Genomic DNA, 13,677 nt, shown 5'->3' on the forward strand with positions numbered 1-13,677 from the left:
TGTCAAAATTTCCTTTGACCAAGAATCTGCCAAGAGCTACAACAGGAGCTACTAATAAGATTTCAGGACACTGAAAGTGTAGCACCATTCCCAGCCTAGGCCAGCTCTACGATGGTGTTGCTATTTTTTGGACCCTGTGCTTGGGAGGGATGAAGGGATGCCAGAGAGACTCAAAAGCCCCAAGATGAAAGGCTTTAGCCAAGGCACCTAAGTCCACAGAGGCAGCCACTGGGGAAGGGCAGAGCTGTGGGTGAAGAGCTGGACAAAGCACACAGGACTTTGCACCTGAGCTTGCCATAACTTGCTCGGGCCTTTGGAACTCTGCGCTAGGCACAGTGTTTGGCTTTACCTGTACGGAAGGTGACCATGGCCGTTTGGCCCTCGCCGGCACAGTTGTAGGCTGCCATCTCCACTTCATACAAGCTTCCAGGATCAAGCCTGGTAAGGGTGAGGCGGTGCTGGCTGGCTGGAATGCCGGAAATGGTCCAGTCGTCAGAGGAGTTTGTGACCTGCTGGAGAAAGCGACGGGGGTAAGGACCCACCTCTTCTCTAGTGTCCAGGAGAGTTTCAGTCTGAGCCCATGATGGCAGGAAGAGGGAAAGGACCATGGGCCAGCTTGGGCGCGGGTGGGACCGTAGAGCTCAGACTGGTCCTCTTGGTCTCTTAGGTAAGGATCCCATCAAGGGACGTTTGCAAGGATAGCTCGAAGGCCAGACTGACAGTGCTGGCGACTCCCCCAGAGGCCACACCTCCATCTCCTGCAACCTCCTCATCTAATGTTCTCTATGCTTGCATAAGGAGCCAAACACAGTCCTTCGGTTCTTGTTCTAACGGGAGACGCCAATAAGAACGATGACAAAGGCTCTAGCAATGGAAAGAGCACCGTGGAGAGCTCACTGTGCGTGCACTACCTCACCGTCCTCAGGTCTCAGCAACTGATCTTCGTCCCATTCCCACGTCTCAAGCAAAGAGCCTAAGCTTAGAGAGCTGAGGAGTTAGTCCAAGGCTGCGGAGCTAGTGAGCACAGAAACCCTCACTGGAGTCCAAAGAGCATGCGCAGAATGTGACCTGTTCTCACGAGAGGATTCTGGGCGTAGGAGACCCCGAGTTCAAGTTCTGGCTGTACAACCGTGAGCAAACTCCCTCACTGGTGAGCCCTGAGCCGTTCATTTCTAAGAAGAGGCAAATATGGTGTCTTGGGTTATTCTGAAGTCGAATTAGATGACCTGGCACAGGTGAGGTCCCCAACAAATAAGCGCCTGGCCTGTCTCCTAACCTTCTCTGTACCCTTCATCCTCTGAGATTTCTCACTTTAAAGTTCTTTCTCTATCCTTGTTTTTGAAGTGTAAAGACTGGGTGTGTGTTCAAGATTTTAAATGAATTTTTAATGGTTCACTCTCTTAAAAAAAAAATTATGGGAGGGCTCCAGGCACCCAAAGGTAGTGGTGAAAGATTCTTTCTTCTCGCCCACCATCTTTTAAGAAGGACTTAGTTGCCAGCTCCGTGCATCTCAGAAAGCCTTCCAGAGTGGAGAGCTGGGGCTTGATGGAGAGAGCAAACAGCTGCTGGGGAAAGCTCTTATCCCTAAGCAAAGTCTTCCAGAGCAGAACAAAACCTCCCATTCACGGCAGGGGGATGGTCTGAGCTCATTAATGTCGGGCTTCCAGGACTGGTTCCAAGGGGAAAGGTTTTCACAAACTGAGAATCCCCAGTGATGTCGCAAACCCAAACACAGTAGCCCGGGTCTACAGTGGACTAGATGAAACTCCCATTGTCCGTGTGAAAACCAGCCTAACTCCCAACGTCCTGCAGAAGACAGGGCACGAAAACAAATAAACAAACACCCCAAAAGCAAAACCGAAAAGCAAAAACAAACAAAAAGCCCTCACATCCCAACGCTGACTTCTGATTCCAGCACTCTCTTTTTTGGGTGATGACCGTTAAGCGAGGTTAGTTCCATGAGCAAGAATGGCGTTCAAGACGTGCTTGCCACCTTGGCAACGTCCACCTAAAAGCACCTAAAAGCGCCAACTGTTCCACAGGGCAATGCCTAATGGAAGCCAGACTCAGCAGGGGCCCCATCCTGACTGTCATTTCCCTCTACCCCTCCTCCCTCTGTCCTCCCAGCACGGTCCTCACACTTCCACTGGGACCCAGAAAAGAAAATAAGAAACGCGAGGGTAATTAGTCACTGTCACGCACGCTGGCCTGGCATTTCCGGATTACCCCGGTGCGGTCCCTGCCCGCCTCCTTGTTGTGGGAGGTAGCTTCAGAGCCACGTATTGGCCTGAAAAATATTGTTTTTACTCTCGCACTGATTTCTGTCTCTTGGGTACTACATTTGGCCTTCCTTGATCTTTGTCTTTAACTCACAGTGTTAAGGGAGGTGTCTAGTTACATAGGAAAATAAGGAACTGGGCTAAACAAGACTGTTTCTTTTCACAAAACCATTCGCACCTTTTGCTGTCCCTGGGGGTTGGGGTAAAGGAAGAGATGGTGGTCTTTCCTATACCTACATGAGAATCTACATGGGGTACAGGATGCCGCTCTGCCTTAGGCACCTTTCTGACCACCTGAGGTTTCTGGGAACTTCTCTGGTTCCCAGGCCTTCTGGAAGAGCCAGACAAGGAGAAGGACAGACTGTGAGAGGCCAGTGATGTTTGCAGCAAGGACCTGGCTTGTGCAGCATCAGAACATTCCACTGTGTGAGTGTAGTCTTGTTTTCTTGTTTGCTTTTGGAGCAGAAAAAAAAAGGGTAAATATTTTCCACTGCATTTCACATTTCCATATTTTCTTCCAAGCATTTTTATAAGAAAAAAAAGTCTAAAATGCACACAAGCTCCGCATTTAGAGTAGCTTGTTGGTAATGAAATTTTTAATTCACTTAAAACCAGTACTTTTCTACTCTCCGTTAGAAAGAAAGAGCACAGACTTGTGGTGAATGGAAAGGCTTTATGAGGAATTTCATCTCACCTTCCTTGCACAGCTTTGAAGGAGAGTGGCAGCTTGAAGGCCCTGGGCCTACCTTACCAAACTCTGTTCAGGACCAGGGGGCTGGCATGGCCCTGTCTCTGCATCCTCTCACAGTCTAGAATGTTCTCCCTCATAGCTCCTACAACAGCCCCTGGACAGATTCTGTCTGGTGAGGGGAAACAGCTAAGGTCTCAACAACCTGATGTGCCAAGAGCTCTAACACCTGCTGGTTAAACAGGAGCGACCACACTATCAGAGGACTGGAGGGCGTTTTATAGTCCACAGGGAGAACACTTATTCCCTGTATTTATTTGCCTGGCTAGAGGGACCTGTCTGGCCTGCTGAAGTTCCCACAGGTGTGTTTTAAAAAGAGCTTGCTTTGGTTGGAAAACAAATTCAAATAGCATCGCCGAAATATGATGGTGGGGGGAGGGGAGGGGAGGGGAGGGGAGAGGATGGTGATGGTGACGGAGGTGGGTGAGTTATCTCTGGACTTGGAGTGGGCACCAACTTCCAGGTAAATGAACACAAAGGTTACACCTGAGAGTCTATGTGGAGCCTCGGCCTGGACTTTTGAGAGATCACCTGGCTGGATCACCACTAGCTTTCCACAAGGGGTAGGGATGGGCATTTGAAGAGATGGAAGGGGAAGGCACTTCTGGGGTGCCTACTGGGTCCTGGCCTCAGGGCAGGAGATGGAGGGACTCACTTCAGTGTCACTAAGAAGGAGCTTTCGGGGGTTGGGAGGCACAATGCCAGGGTCGTACCTTACGATGTTTCACCACGTAGTAGAGGATGGGTGGCCGGCTGCTACCCTCATGTCGAGGCCGCCACACCAGCTCATACGAATCAGTCTTGGAGGTCCGGGGGGAGCTGAGAATGATGGGTGCCTCTGCAGGGGCTACCTGGTCCTCTCCCAGGCACTTCAGGGAAGTTGGCTGTACTGATGTTGGGGGCTTAGCAAGCCCAGGTTGCTCCCGCAGCATCTGGTCGGGTCTGCTGGGTCTGCTGGGTCTGGAGGGTGGCATGGGAGGTGTGGCAGCGACCGGCTTAGCATTCCTCCCGGGTCTCAGGGTCATGTCTGAGGACCAAGCAGGAAAGAGAAGGGAAGGGGGAAGGTGTTAGTGGCCCTGATCACCTGCCAGGGAGAAAACAGAATAAAATCAGAGAAGACCTGAGATCACCATCAGCCTGCCCTGTGACACACAGCCAGGCTCTGCAGAAGAGAGAAGGCTGGTGTCCTTGTCCTGCCAAAAGGAAAAGGAGACCTGTCCACTAGGACCAGGCCTCTGCAGTTTGGAGGCAAAAGACAAGCCACTTAAGTCTCTGTAACCTGCTGCCTCTATCTTCAGGATGCGTGTTTGAATGATGCCAAGGTTTATATTTAAATATTTTATTGCTTTTTATTCTCTCTCTCTCTCTCTCTCTCTCTCTCTCTCTCTCTCTCTCTCTCTCTCTGTGTGTGTGTGTGTGTGTGTGTGTGTGTGCAGGAATCAAAGAACAGCTTTGGGGAGTTGGTTGTCCGTGTGGGTCCTGGGGCTTGACAGGTCCTCAGGTTTAGCAGGAAGCACCTTTACCTGCTGAGCCATCTCACTGGTACTGATGTGATGGTTTAAATGTCAAATGTCCCCTACAGTCTCACGTGTTAAATGATTGGTCCCCAGCTGATTATTTTTTGGGGGAAGGTAGGGTCTGTCTGGAGGAAGTAGGCCACAGAGGCATATTTCTGAAGGTTAGTTTTTCTCCCAGTCCCTTCCTCTCTATTCACTGTCCGCCATATAGTTTCTGTCACGGAAACTGACATGAAGCTCTGTCTCACTACGGGCTCAGACTCAGTGGGCCCTAAGCTCTGCGTTGAAAACTCCGAAACCACGAACAAAAACAAGAGCCCTTCCCTCTAAGTTGTTTTCTCCTTCGAAGTTATTTTCTTTGTCACGATGCTGGAAAAAGTGACGAACACAGAAAATTGGCAGCAGAGAGGTGCTGCAACCAAACCCACCCCGAAGTTCTCTCGCCTTCAGGGCTGATTTAGAGGAGGATTTGTAGAATGGATATGAGTGCTAAGGCAGCTGTAAGGTGCTGTCCGCAGAGGCTGATGGGCTTTGGGTGGGATCTCAGGAGAGCAGGGCGTCGATGGGATGACAAGGAGGCTGTTCTCGGGCCTTAAGACAGGACAAGAACTCTGCGAGGAGTCGGACTGGAAACCATGAGTGTGGCAAACCATGACACTGTGGCTAAGACATTGCAGGAAGCGACGTTTGAAAGTGACTAGAGGAAATTTCAAGGAAGCCCGGCACCCAGGCCACAGTGTGGTTACTGTTAGCTGACCATCTCGAGAGTTAGGAACAAGAAGGAATGAGAAAACGATGTGGAAAAATAGATATTTGGCTGAGGAGGTTGTTAGAAATCATCAGAGCCATTAAGAGGAAGCCACGTATTTTGCACCAAGATGGTTCAAAACGTGTCTTGAGGACATGTCAGGAAATGGCTCTACCTCACTCAGAGCAGCCTTAGAGGTATAAAGGCCTTAAGCCATTTGAAAGACTTTGCTTTGAGAAGAGAATTCTTGGACAACGTGTCACAAGCTTGTCGCACAGGGAAGTGTTTCCGCTTCAGGCAGCCATCCAGACATTCATGGACCACTGTGTTGCAGGGGTGATCCAAATAGCTTGGGCAAACAAAAGCTTTGGTGCCATCCACAGGGCACTGTTTGAGTAGACATGCAGAACGCAAGAGTTGTGAGGTCAAAGGCCCTTCCTCCCGTATTTTAAGAGGAAGTCTGGGAGGAAGTGCATAGCAGGATCACAGTCCCTATGGAGAGCCATTAAGATGGTGAAGCAGGCAGCTTTGGGATGCAGTAAAGTCCCCAAGATACATTCAAACACGGAATGCTTGCCAAGCAAAGCAACTGGCAACACATGGTGCTAACCCGAGAGAGAGGCCATGACCACAGGGTCAGGATGCCCAAGACTGCTGAGGCCCACATCCATGTTGCCCTAAACTCTAGATATAGAGTTATATGACTTAAGGCTTGTCCTGCTGGGTTGTGGTCTTGCCTTGTTCCTATCTCTCCTTTCTGTGTCATTCCATCTTTTTGGAATGGGTGTGTTTACTCTGCGCTACTGCAATCTGAAAGCATATGAAAGCTTATTTTGTAGTGGCTCAAAGCAAAGAGTCTGTCTTAAGTCTTAGAAGAGACCTTCAACTGGTACTTTTTAAAGATTTTTTTAAAAATCTATGTATGTATGTATGTATGTGTATATATATATGAATTTATGGGTGGGCACTTTGTGAGTGCAGTTGTCTTTGGAGGTCAGAACAGGGAGTTAGAGACCCTGAACTAGCATTACAGGCAGCTGTGATCTACCTGACATTGGTGCTGGTAACTGAACTCAGGTCCTCCGGTTGACAAAGGATAGGTTTGTGATGGTTAATCTTGACTGTCAGCTTGGTTTGCGTGAGGATCACCTGGGAGGTTAGGACTGAACTTAGAGACTATGGTGTTTCCTGAGAGGATTCGCAAGAGATAAAAACCCACCTCTAACAGAGGTGCCGCCATCTTATAGGCAAGGGCCCAGTGGAACAAAATGGAGGAACAGATGAAGCCAGTAAGTATAGCAGGAGTTCTCTTTGTCCCCTGATTGTGACAGGCTCTGTCCCACTGTACCCTCCTTGCCGTGAGAGACTAAAACCATGTGCCCAAAACAAAAACAAACCAACAAAAACAACCAACCAACCAACCAACCCTTTCCTCCTTTTCAGTTGTTTCCCTGGGCTGTAGTGATGGACAGTGAACTCAGATGCTTTATCTCAGTTTGCTGTGGAAGCATGTGGACTTTAGTTCTCCTTTCGACGGCGGGGATAGGGACATGAAACTAACACTGACACACAGTGTAAACCGTTTCCTTCTGCACTTGCACTGAAGTGATTAGAGATACGCATTCAATTGGAAATGCTCCCTGAGAAGCTAGAAGCCAAGAGCTCAGCAACAATTCCATCCACAGACTTTTCTAGCCTCAGGCTCAGCCCTACCTGGCCTCCCTCACCAGAGGATACTGGCACCTGCTCCCTCACCAGAGGATACTGGCACCTGGCAATGACAGCACTGAACTGTACCATCCATTGTAGTTTTATCTCTGAAATGTTTTCCATGATTTCATCTCCTTTATAAGAGGAGGAGATCTTTCTCGTGTTCTCTACCTCACCTGATCCTTGCTGAACACACAGTAGATGCCCAGTCAGTACAAGCATCAACTGAAATGGCTCAAGCTAAAGAGTTCGATTTATTTGAGAAAAGAACTGTACAGTCTTCCTGCTCAGGTTGGAGCTTCTGACATCTGGGCCTCTTGCACCCACCTGGCCGTGCAGTCCTCAGTTGGACCACCGCGTGGGCACTCCCCACTTCATTCTCAGCCATGCACTGGTACACGCCTTCGTCCTCAGGCCCGACACCGATCACACGCAGGGCTCTCCGAGACAGCCGCAGGCGCTGGCTGGAGGTGAGGGGCACGGCGTTCCTCAGCCACAGAACAGAGGGTGGGGGGTTTCCGCGCACCTCACAGGTGAGCTTTGCACTCTGGCCCCACGGGATGACCAGCTGGGACAGCTCCACAGTGACCTCAGGGGGTTCTGCAGAGAAGACACATCAGAATGGGGAGGGCTGCATTCCCCCCCTCCAGGATGACACAGGCTAGTGGAGACACTGCTAGTTTAAACACACTCTTTCCTCCTCCCTGGCAGTTGGGTTCTCTCTATGGGAGGAGTGGGGGGAGGGAGTGTCCACATACCTAAAGAGCACACCAACCAAGCAAGGTCCAGGGCCTAAGTCCTGGGATCTCAGAATCTGTTTCCCCAGTGTGCTTCCCTGCTTTCAGCTCTGTGACCTTTCACAGCCTAACTCTCTCCGAGCTAGGGTATATGCTTCTGGAAGGGCCAGGAAGGTCAGAGGGAAGATTAAGAAGGAGGAAGTCCATGAAGATGCTCACCAAACACCTGGACATTGTAGAGAATGACAGCCACACCGGGTTCCCCAACCCCGTTGCTGGCCATACAGCGGTAGGTGCCTGAGTCCTCCTCACTGGTGGTGTCGATCAGCAAGTTGCTCAGCAGGAATCGGGTCTTGTTGTAGGCAGCCATGCTGGACCCATCCTTGGCCCACGTGACTCGAGGTGGCGGGATCCCACTGGCCACGCACTCTAGTATGAGGCTCTGGCCTTTGGTGACAATGACAGTCTGGGCTTCCAGTGGGTAGATGATGCGGGCAGCCTCAGCAGTGGACCCTGGAAAGGGGAGGAGGGACACACAGAGTTAGGACTTGGACTTCTTTCAGCTTGTGATGGCCCAGCCCCAGAAGGATTTCCAGAGCATGGGCTTGAGATGAAAAAAGTCCCTCTGAGGCTCACAGCCCAGCTCTTATAATGTCACTTGTCAGGCTGTTTCGCCTCAAGTCCTGCTTGACATCAGGCAGTGCACCCTGAGCCTGAGGACAAAGTGAGACACAAGGATTTGCTGGGCCCCAACTCGACTTCAGCATCCAAGTCAGTGTGTCCCTTCCAGGGTGAGCAACCCGCTAAGCTGAGCAGCAGCCACTGTTGAAAGTCATAGACTTCTTCCACTCCAAAGTCCCCAAACACAAACCCATGACCCTGTCAGGTGCTCAGAGGCAAAAGCAGACATCTTTCTCAAAGCTGGGGAGAAAGTGCACAGACTGGCTGCAAGGCAGACACTCTTCAGCATCCTGCTATTCCAGGATCCCTGCAGGGCCTGCCTTGTGACATCATCTTATGGGCCAGCTGGCGGCAACTCCAGTTTTTATAACCCCTGGAACACACAGTTTTAGAGACTCTCTATTTCTCCTTAGGAAGAAGAGAAAGAACTTTTGCTCCATTAGCTTTGGGAGAAAATCCACCTCAGGTGCTAGGTAGTAGTTCACTGGGTACTTGGGGAACCTTGAACGGGTGCTTGGGGAGGTGAGGGTGTTTGCCCACGAAGGAGGGAGCCTGTGATGCCTCTGTAGATTTTCTGCAGAGGGAGACATTGGGAGTAAGGAGCAGAAGGCAGGCCCAGAGGCCATCCACAATGGCGCCGGGCATGAAGCCTCTGTGCTCTGCATTCCCACCCAGCAGAATCATCCCTCCTGCAAAGTAACACTGAGAAGCGAGAAGTGATTTGCCCTCCACAATGAGCTGTAAGAGCGAGCAAGGCTGGGGTGCTCCCTCTACCTCTAGGCTCACAGACCCTGAACTTGGTCTGCCCCCAAGGTACCCCTCTCCCTTTCCAGCTTTGCTGGCCTCTATCCACAATAGCCCATCGACAAGTGAAGTCTGGTCCTTACGGCGCACACGCAGCCTGTCACTGGAGCCAGAGGTTTTCACTTCCTGGGTCACTGGGTTGTAGGCAGCACACTTGTACATGCCCTCATCCTCCTGGCTGGCGTTGACGATCTGGAGATTCCCTGACGGCATGATCAGGTAGTTGTCTGTGAAGCGTGGAGGGGAGAAAGAAGATGCGGTGAGTTTGGGCCGGGAATCTTAATCTTAAGTCTGAAACTCCCCTAGAGCTGAGGTGTTCCGAGGAGAATCAGGCAGAGCCTGAAACGCCATTCTCCACGTAAAACCTAGCGTGGGCAGAGTGCCAGAGTGAGAAACAGACCCCTACCCTGCTTGGCTGACTGCCCCTGAGTTAGTGCTTGAGTATGAGGATCATCTTACACTCTCAAGGAAGCTAGAGGAGGGCAGAAAGGATGCCAGGCTTAGGGTCAAGCCAGACCTGAGCTCTGAGTCTACAGGATACTGTGTGATTTTGAGCAGTTAAGCAGCCTCTTAGATCCACTTACAAAAAAGCAGGGTGCCTGCTGCTAAAACACTATTAAGGCAGAGGCGCGAGCCACACAAACGGGGAAGAGGTGAGTTTAAAGAACTGGCTTCAGCACTTCCTACCCCTCTGTGTCACGGTCAACAGTCTAAGCCACCTCGCTCTTGAAATCCTTCTCTGGAAGAGGAATATTCTGACCCCTAGCCATTGCCCTCTCTGGGTCAGCCCCTGAAACCCCGTAGTGTGCCTCGCCAGCCTGGAAGGCTTTGTCTGCTCCTGATCTAAGTGTGTCGTGGGTAGAGCCTGAAGCATGTGCACAGGTTTCTTGGGCAGGAGGCAGACTGGCAACTTCTGGACAGCCCAGCAACAGGGTGGCCCCCAGTTTCCCGGCAGGCACAGCACTGGCCGTCAGTCAGCTCTGAACTCTGTCCTGCTGTCACCTCCTGGGAGTCAGGGTGTCACCAAGCTTGGTGCCTGCCTGCTGCTGGGCCACCCAGGTGTGAGCTGCTTAGGCAAGTGCCAGATGGAGCGAGTTTTGCCTGGGGCTGCTGCCAAGGCTCTGCTGGGCACAGGAATTAGCGCTCCTGCCTTCTCCTCTCTCGTCTCCGCTGTTTCTGAGTGGTTGGACCAGGGTGCTGACATTTCAAAGGCAGCTTTCTGTCTTTTCTGAGTCGCCCCCGCCCCGCCACTAAGATTTTAATCACAAACATACATTCCCTCCATAAGCAAAAACATCTATAATATGAAAGGGATACATTTTGAGTTACAAGGCCATGGCAAGTTAGGTTGACTTGGCCTTACATGTAAGTTTGTTATGGGATGGGATGACTTCATCTTAACGGACATACGCCTCCTTGTTGCCAATGTGGACCAAACTGTGGCCTCCCCTAGGCCAGCCATCATGTCCACTGTGGTCTGAGCAGGAAGCTGTGAGAGCTGAGATTAACCCCAGTGCCCAGGAAATGGGGGCAGCTGTGCAGCCCCACCAAAAGACTCTTTTACCATGTGGGGGAAGCTTCCCTCCTACCAGGGAACGCTGAAGCTCCGGAGACGCTGTGCTTGCCAGACAGCCTTTCTCTACATGCCTGGGGACAGGGGCTTGAACAGGGAGCGTCTGGAGTCAGCCAGGTGCCGAGTGCCTGATCAAATGGCAGCAGCTTGGCAACACGTTCCGGGGCCCCACAAGATGAGTTAAAGTCCCCACGACGGCACGGAGAACACTCCATCATGGAAACTGGCCCCTTACGATCTTTTAGACCCAAATGTCAGAATAGGGGACAGCTGGCTAGCCTGAGGTTGGGGCTGTCAGCGTGATCATGGGGACTCAGGGAGGTAGCGGCAGAGGAAAGCAGATGGAAACCAGATCTCCAGGGCTTTGCGTTGGCGTCCCTACCATTCCTTACCTCTAGAGGCCTCCAGCCACTCCTGTTTGACACTGTACCGGACCTGGGCTTTGGGATGGCTCTCAGGCAGGTGGCAGGCAATGACAGCTGTGTTCCCCTCATCTACTTCGATCACATGCTGTACATCTAACTTAAAGTCCTGGAGATCTGTGGAGAGAAAGGAAGGCTCCATTCAGACCTAGTAGGTTTGTGTTGAAAGTCACACTAAATGGCTTTAGAATCTACTGGGGGGCATGAGAGAATGCTGAGACAATTCTGGGTCTCTGGGGGGCTGTAAGGTTTATAATCTGGACTGCACAGCCCTCATCACTGTACAGATGAGGATCCATCACTGTGCTGATGACAGACTGCACAGCCACCTCAACTTGAGGTGTATATAAACATAAGTTTGGGGAGGCATGGAGAATGCTACTAGAAGATGCCCAGAATGGTTTCTTCTGTGACACTGAGCCCTAAGAGTTAGCTGCTTCTACTCAGCTGTCCTGGGTATGGGTCACAGCCAGGGCACTAATGTCCAAGCACAGCCATCAGGATCTGCGAACAGATACTGAAGCGAAGAGTGAAAAGAAATGTTGATGTTTTCCTCCAGTTCCATCAAGAACAGCCTCTCAGGTCCTTTTCACACATTCACACTGAAAAGTGGCTGGCTCAGTTACCAACTATGATCATAGACAAGACGCTGCCTCCCAGGACCTACAGACTCTAATGACTACTCCTCTCTTGGGGGTGATAGCTGGGGCTCTGTGGATGCCCTAGTGATTTTCCTAGGTAACAAGAGATCTCCCAGGACACCGCAGGCGGCACCCTAATGTGGAATCTGAGAGGAGCTGAGGGTCTGGACACAGGCTTTCGCATCCTCTGGTGTCCCATGGCTATTTCTTCTGTTTTAGCTTTGAAAGAGGACTGGGTCTACTCTAGAAGAAGACAGAGACCAGCCTGGTGTGAAAGCAGGATGTTTCCCAAATGATCCATATGTCTAAAAAAAAAAAATCTTTTTGCATGGGCCAAGTCACTGATGCTGCTGAAAAGCTGGGCCATGTCTACAACAAAACCACATTCCGAACAGGAAACTCGGTTTTCAGGATTGTAGCCAGATCTATTTTGAGAGAAGGAATAAAGACTACAAAGAAAGGGATGAAAATATTTTACCCAGACACTCCTTTTTTTTTTTTTTTTTTTCAATGTGGCAACTGAGGAAGCCATGGAGGCCCACTCTTAGAATGCAGACCAGTCCAGACCCTGCTCAGACTCCAGGCACTGGGCTTCCTGCAATTTCGCTGCAAGACTCCACCTGCTGGCAGTGTTGTTTCCATGGGCCACCCAGAAAAGGTGAGCAGAGTAGGCAGAAATAAGATTTCTCAGAAAATGTGAGAAATAACTGCCCCCAGATAAGCTATAGTCGCCTTGGGGAACCTGGTGATCAAGTTACTGGCAAGGTCAAGGAGGCTGCCTAGTTGGAACTTTCTAGAAGTTGTTAGCCGGGCTGCAGTAGGGAAGGAAGCCCACTGTTTTGCAATGAAAAGGTCATTGTGCCTTTCATTTCAGTGTTAAACTGTTCACTCTTGAAGGACAGAGACGAAAACTTGTTCATATATGTCCTCTGAGCCTAACTTGGGTCTTGGCTTAGGTTGACAGTATGATGTTAAATGAGTTAAACTCATGGAAGGTAAGTTTCACAAGTTAGATGCTCATTTACATGGCCTCCAAACTCAAAATCTCTCACAAAGCTTGGTTTGTGTCCTGAGCTCAAGACAAGGTCCTTACACAAATGCTCCATGAATGTTTAATTACAGTGTGGCCAGCGGCAGTTGTTTTGGAGAAAGAATGTCTGGTACTTGGGAGGTTAGATCCCCTGACACTGGAGTTACGGACAGTTTTGAGGACCTCTGCGGGTACTGGGAATTGAACTGGGATCCTCTGGAAGACCAGCCAGTGCTATTAACGGTGGAACCATCTTAAGTCCTTAATCACTTGTGAACAAAGGATGCTGGCATCTTCATCTTTTCACTGGAGCCTGCAAATTATGTAGCCCTGAGCTGGCTGAGCCCCTTGGTTAAGAGCAACGGATGAGTTTCGCTCTGAGAGGAAGAAGATAAACTAAAGGAAAAGGGGGCGCCTGAGTGCATGTCCTAGCCGAACACAGGCTGTGCCGCTCCTTTAGAACACGAAAAGGCCCTAATCCTCCCTCAGGGTAGGGCGCCTTGTACCTGCCAAGTCAGGAAGCTCCCCAGAAAGCGAGCTATGAGAAACTGCACTTCAGAAGCATCTGGAAAATTCCTCAGGTGCTGAGAAGCACTCGCTCTCATCCACGGTCTAATAAATCTAAAGCCACCTCACCAAGAGCTGTTTTCCCCACCCCCTCCCTTCTTTACATCATTCCAAGGAAAACTGCCTCAAGCAACAGTGCGCTTAAGCCTAGCAGATCATGTTGCAAGAAAGATGTGAGCAAGTGAAAGAAGCCTGGCACTAGAACACCATCTCCATCATA

The 13,677-nt window shown here is 50.6% G+C and overlaps 1 protein-coding gene and 1 long non-coding RNA gene across 7 annotated transcripts in view; one reads left to right on the plus strand and one right to left on the minus strand.

The window, feature by feature from the left end:
• Boc (BOC cell adhesion associated, oncogene regulated) overlaps positions 1 to 13,677 on the minus strand; it is a 73,465-nt gene that overhangs the window by 7,965 nt on the left and 51,823 nt on the right. For 3 of the 5 annotated variants that reach the window (XM_060370467.1, XM_060370470.1, XM_060370466.1), the window contains exons 4-9: positions 11,190 to 11,336; positions 9,308 to 9,451; positions 7,959 to 8,252; positions 7,330 to 7,602; positions 3,741 to 4,054; positions 350 to 512 (exon numbers count right to left, since the gene is read on the minus strand). In XM_060370467.1, coding sequence (XP_060226450.1) covers positions 350 to 512; positions 3,741 to 4,054; positions 7,330 to 7,602; positions 7,959 to 8,252; positions 9,308 to 9,451; positions 11,190 to 11,336 — 1,335 coding nt within the window. The remainder of the gene's footprint in view (positions 1 to 349; positions 513 to 3,740; positions 4,055 to 7,329; positions 7,603 to 7,958; positions 8,253 to 9,307; positions 9,452 to 11,189; positions 11,337 to 13,677) is intronic. The other 2 variants (XM_060370471.1, XM_060370468.1) reach the window with 1 other exon arrangement.
• Positions 397 to 7,291, plus strand: LOC132648566 (uncharacterized). Of its 2 annotated transcripts, XR_009586982.1 has the most exons (3): positions 397 to 530; positions 668 to 1,235; positions 6,736 to 7,291. It is a non-coding gene; the product is annotated as an uncharacterized LOC132648566 (long non-coding RNA). The 2 variants fall into 2 exon arrangements; XR_009586981.1 differs by lacking the exon at positions 6,736 to 7,291 and having other exon boundaries at positions 668 to 1,343.

This window comes from Meriones unguiculatus, chromosome 17 (assembly GCF_030254825.1).
Source record: "Meriones unguiculatus strain TT.TT164.6M chromosome 17, Bangor_MerUng_6.1, whole genome shotgun sequence".
Lineage (NCBI taxonomy): Eukaryota > Metazoa > Chordata > Mammalia > Rodentia > Muridae > Meriones > Meriones unguiculatus.